The 5,497-nt window shown below is 34.6% G+C and overlaps 1 protein-coding gene across 1 annotated transcript; it reads left to right on the forward strand.

The window, feature by feature from the left end:
- The first annotated feature begins 340 nt into the window (after positions 1 to 340).
- Positions 341 to 817, forward strand: LOC109338567 (uncharacterized mitochondrial protein AtMg00810-like). The gene has a single exon (XM_019575838.1). The coding sequence runs from the start codon at positions 341 to 343 to the stop codon at positions 815 to 817; it is 477 nt and encodes a 158-aa protein (XP_019431383.1).
- The last annotated feature ends 4,680 nt before the right edge of the window (positions 818 to 5,497 follow it).

A 5,497-nucleotide genomic window follows, 5' to 3' on the forward strand; every position in this document is an offset into this window, starting at 1 on the left:
TTGTATGAAATGAAACAAGCTCCTCGATCCTAGAACAGAAGAATGGATTCTTTCCTAATATCTATTGGCTTCACCAAGGGCATAGTTGAACATGGAGTCTATGTGAATGTGACAACCACAAATGAAGTGATTCTACTCTGCCTTTATATGGATGATCTATTCATAGCATGAAGTTCTGAGAATTAAATCTTGAAGCTGAAGGGAAAACTTAAGTCTGAGTTCGAAATGACAGACTTAGGTGAATTGGCTTATTTTTTTGGAATTGAATTCCTAGAAACATACAAGGGGATTATTATGCATTAAAAGAGATACATCACATAGATTCTAGAAAAGGTTCAAAATGCAGAATTGTAACCCTGTGATGATATCAGCTGAAGGAAGTGTGAAACAAGATGACTCAACAATTCAGAAATCAGTAGATGCAACACTCTTCAGGAAAATGGTAGGTTGTCTTGGGTTTGTGTGTCATAGTAGACCTGAACTAGGCTATAGTGCAGGAGTTATAAGTAGACATATGGCCAATCCCAACCAAACACACATGACAACAGCCAAGAAAATCATGAGGTACTTAAAGGGAACTCTTAGCTATGGTATCATGTTTCCTAATCAGAGAAAAGAAGATGAGCTTCAACTTGTTGGATGCTCTGACTCCGACTGGTGTGGAGACAAGGAGGATAGAAGAAGCACACCAAGGTATACCTTCTTTATTTCTGGTTCTTCAATCTCATGGAGTCCCAAGAAGCAAGAATTGGTGGCACTCTCCACATGTGAAGCAAAATACATTGCAGCCTGCAATGCTGCTTGTCAAGGCTTATGACTAAATTCTCTACTGATAAAATTGAAGTGTGGAGAAGGCATGAATATTGAGTTAAGGTTTGATAACAAATCAGCCATAAACTTAGCCAAGAATCTAGTTAGTCGTGGAAGGAGTAAGCATATTGAGACTAGATGTCATTTCTTGAGAGATCAAGTTGGTAAAAGGAAAGTTGAGTTGGAATACTGTAAAACAGAAATTCAGATTGCAGATGCTATGACTAAGCCATTGAAGGTAGATAGGTTTAAAAAAACGAGGGAGATGCTAAGCTTGGTCAAGTTTCAATAAAGCATGGTTTTGTCTTGATTTGAAGTTGTTTCTCTATTTTTTTGTATTGATGTAGAATTGTAAAATCCTTTTGAATTAAGGAAGGATGTTAGAAATCAAGTAATTCAAAGATTAGTTAGTAGCTGCTATAATGAGAAGGTAGTTATGGTTGTTATTCTAAGTATAGAAAGTGTATAAATTTCTCATTGAGTAATGCATTGAACACAAGTACAATTCCATACAACTCTCTCAATCAATCTCACATATTCTTTCTCTCCAATTTCTCTCTAAAACTCTTCCTCATTCAAGCATTCATCTTCTTCACTTTCTTCTTCCGTTTTTCTATGGTTTTATTGTTCTAATAGAAACTAGAATCTGGTTGTGATTTGATGAACATGGAATTCACATGAAGGAGAGTAGGTGTATGAGTATTGAAAATACTCCAAATAGAAAACAAGATAATAAACAAACATGTTTTCAAAATGATTAAAATTGAAATTATTTTCAGAAAATAAAATAATGTAAATACAAATATTTTCTGAAACAAAACAGACTTTTAGTATTTTTTGTGTGTTGGATTTTGGTGAGATGAAAGTTTTGTCATTTGATTCATTAGTTGCGTTAGTGTTGGATGGTGGATTGTTTAATAAACATTCAGGAACAAACTTGATCAATAAGTTTTCTCGGGACATAGTGAATGGTATGTGAGTTTAAAATAGCAGAGCATTGAAATTTTGGTCAAATTTAAGACCAGAGCTTCATTTTGAAACTTTGGAATTTGATTTAAAGCACCTTTAAGTGAGTGTAATAGTTTATTTTTCTTTGGTACAACCGAAAATTAAAAAGAAAAACTAAAACATAGGGTAGAGACCGAACTTAGAAGAGACATGGAGAGTTAACCTTATTACTAATTAGCACCAAGAAAGATGCAATATCTTGTAGTGTTGTGTCTAGTAATAAGGTAACCAGCCCAATCAGCATCACTAAACCCATACAAGGATGGTGGGTTGTTCAAGAGATGACGAAGTCCCCTAGATTATGAACCTTGGAGATAGCGCAAGTTGCATTTAACCGCCTCAAAATACATCATAGTGGATGTGCTACAATCTTGGCATGCATGATTGACAACATGTGTGATGTCTGGACAGGTGGAAGTTAATTACTGAAGGGCACCAACAATGCTGCAAAATGCATTAGCATCAATAGGAACATTGTACGTAGAGGAGTGTTGTTCCTTGAGGACTTGTAGTGTAGAAATAACATTATTGCTCAACATTTTTGTTTTGGATAACAAATCATGAATGTATTTGTTTTTGGACCACCCTTGAAGCGAATAAACTTAATTTGTTTGGTGCTTGAACCGTGTATGCACAAGGTCTTGCAAAACAATTTTGATCACAAAATAAAAAATGTGTTAGCGTTGGTTTGAGCTGATTGATCAATGGTCTGCTCCATAATGTTCTCCATCAAGGTATTTGATAACTTGATTGAGCTTTTTGGCTGATTTGTGCAGATTTTTGAATCCAGTCATTCATCAATACTAGGGAACTCAATGATTTCCAAATTTGGAGGAGAAGGGGCATCATTTGATGGCTTGAAAGGGAACGTTATTTCATCAAAGACAACATGACGAGAGATGTATACACGTTTTGTCTTTGGATCCAAACATTTGTACCCTTATGCATAGGAGAGTAGCCTGTAAAAATACAAGGATAAGTTTGTGAAGAGAATTTATTGACCCTTTTGAGCCTTAATGAAGGAAAACATTGACACTCAATCACTCACAAGCTGCTATATTGAGTATGTCGATTGAAAAGCTTAAAATATGGACTTTCATTGTTCCACGTGGATAGTGGCAACCTATTTATCAAACAGACAACAATAAGAAAAAAATACACCCATAAAGTTAATGGAATATTTGCATGAAACATCATGGTTAATCTTGTTTTAGGGGTGAGCAAGACTCGACTCGACCCGTAGACCTGTCTCAACTAGATGACTTAAGGACGGGTCTGACCCATCTAGATAAATAAAAAAGGACAGACCTGATTAAAATGGACAAACCCATCGTCAAAAAAGGAAGGGGTCGGGTCACTGGGCTCGTCCCTTATAGTTATAAATGAAGAATAGTTGAATAAGTACCTATTAATACACATTACACTTATGTTCATCCCACATAACTTAAATACGTACAAGCCCACACAACATATTCACACCACTTATCATATGATCTTTATTCCTTGCCTTTTTTTATTGTTTAATTCTCCTGGATAGTGAATGACTGCTGCGACGAGAGTAAAAGACATTGCGTGCTTGAGAGTTAGTTATTTTTTCTTCTCCAATGTTTATTTTTTCCTCTATAAAAGTTGCTTATGCTTATGATATTGCCTCTAATTGCCAATGCCCAATAGCATTCAATCCTTTTTATTCATCTTTTCTCTATTATTTTAGTTTGAATGATGCAATTTACAGTTTGTATTTCATATACTATGCATGTGGGATGTAAGCATTAAAATCTATGAACGAAACAAAATTCGAGATAATTTGCTAAACAAACTAGAGATGCTTTCACATGCTTCTTAATATAATTGATTAAATTTATATTGCATCAAACTTAAATTTTAATTATTAATAATATATGGATATATGACAAAGTTAAAATCGATGAAAGAAATGCAATAGACAACAAGTTACATATACAATGTTCCTCACAATATTTACTAAAAAGTGGTTTGTCATAAACTCGTACTTTATTGATCTAGAATCTTCATCTTCAAATTCTCAATTTCATTATATCATAAGATTATCAATCGTTATTACAATATTGGATCCAAATACAAAAGCATTGATAATCTATGAAGAGAAAAAAATTCGAGATAATTTGCTAAACAATCTAAAGATGATTTCACATGATTCTTAATTTAATTGATTAAATTCATGGTGCATCAAACTTTAATTTTAATGATTAATAATATTTGGATATATGGCAAAATTAAAATGCCTGAAAGAAATGCAACAAATATCAGGCTACATAAATATCTCTTAAAGCTACAACATTACAACCCACTGAAGAGATAGACAATGACGACTTTGACTCAGACATTGATGAAGAAACGCTAAACCTTCTAGTGCGAAAGGTTGGAAAATTTCTAAAGAAGAAAGAAGGTTTCAAGCTATTTCAAAAGAAAGAGGCGTGAGAATCAACTAAGAAATGCAAGAATAAGGAGCGCTTCACTTTCCATGAATGTGGTAAGCCGGGTCACATGAAGTTCTAGTGTCCCACTTACTTGAACAAAGTTGATTCAGAAAAGAGCACTCCCCGAGACTTCAAATCGAAAAAGGCATACATTGTTTGGGATGTATTGGAGGAAGAAATGTTATCAAGCACCTCAGATGAAGAGGAGACCGCCAAGCTGTGCCTAATGACCATAACAGATGAGGCTTGCGGATCAGGTAGTACAGAGGAGGCTACTAATGAGGTATATTCTGATACATCATCCTCTTCTGATGATTCTCCCTCATATGATGTTTTAAATGATGCTTATGTCGAGATGCATGAAGAGCTTAAGAAATTAGCAAAAATTAGTGCCGACAGAAAAAGAATAATTTTGCTAAATGATCAGAAAATAATATAACTACAAAAAGAATTAGATGAGCTAAAATTGGAAAATGAAACTTTAGATTTAATTTTTTCTTGTAATTCATGCGATTGCTCTAAAAATAATTTACGTCAAACAACTACTTGTGAGTCTTGTGGGAACTTGAAAAATGAGAATTTTAAATTAAATGAAAAACTCGCAAAACTTACAAATAGTCAACATCAATTAGATACCTCGCTAGGTAAAACGAGAAACGTTGGTGACCACACTGGATTAGGGTATGTTTCCCCATCCCATAGAAATAGACCATATAGGAGACCTCTAACTCGTCCAAATAAAAAGTCTAATAAGAAAAATAAGGTTCCTACATGTTTCTATTGTGGCACACATGGCCACACCTCTCATTCCTGCTACATCAGGAAATATGGGATACCCAATGGTGTTTACGCTTGGGTAAGAAAGGGAGATAACTCCCTGATTACTAATAGAAAAGGACCTAATATAATTTGGGTACCTGAAACTTGCAGGTGATCTATTTTGCAGGTATGTCTGCGAACTCATGGGCAACATTGGTATCTTGATAGCGGATGTTCGAGACATATGACTGGAGACAAGTCAAAATTCATAGACTTGTCATTAAAGGAAGAAGGTTTCGTCACTTATGGAGACAACAACAAATGAAGAATCTTAGGCATTGGAAAGATTGACAACTCAACTCATGCTATAATCGAGAATGTTCTATATGTAGAAGGTTTGGAACATAATCTGTTGAGCATCAGCCAACTATGCGACAAAGATAATCGTGTGTCATTTGATT

The sequence above is a fragment of the Lupinus angustifolius genome, unplaced genomic scaffold (genome assembly GCF_001865875.1).
Source record: "Lupinus angustifolius cultivar Tanjil unplaced genomic scaffold, LupAngTanjil_v1.0 Scaffold_29_20, whole genome shotgun sequence".
NCBI lineage: Eukaryota > Viridiplantae > Streptophyta > Magnoliopsida > Fabales > Fabaceae > Lupinus > Lupinus angustifolius.

Excerpts from the sequence above, each read along its gene's own strand:
- LOC109338567 (XM_019575838.1), top strand. The coding sequence starts at position 341 with ATGCAGAATTGTAACCCTGTGATGATATCAGCTGAAGGAAGTGTGAAA.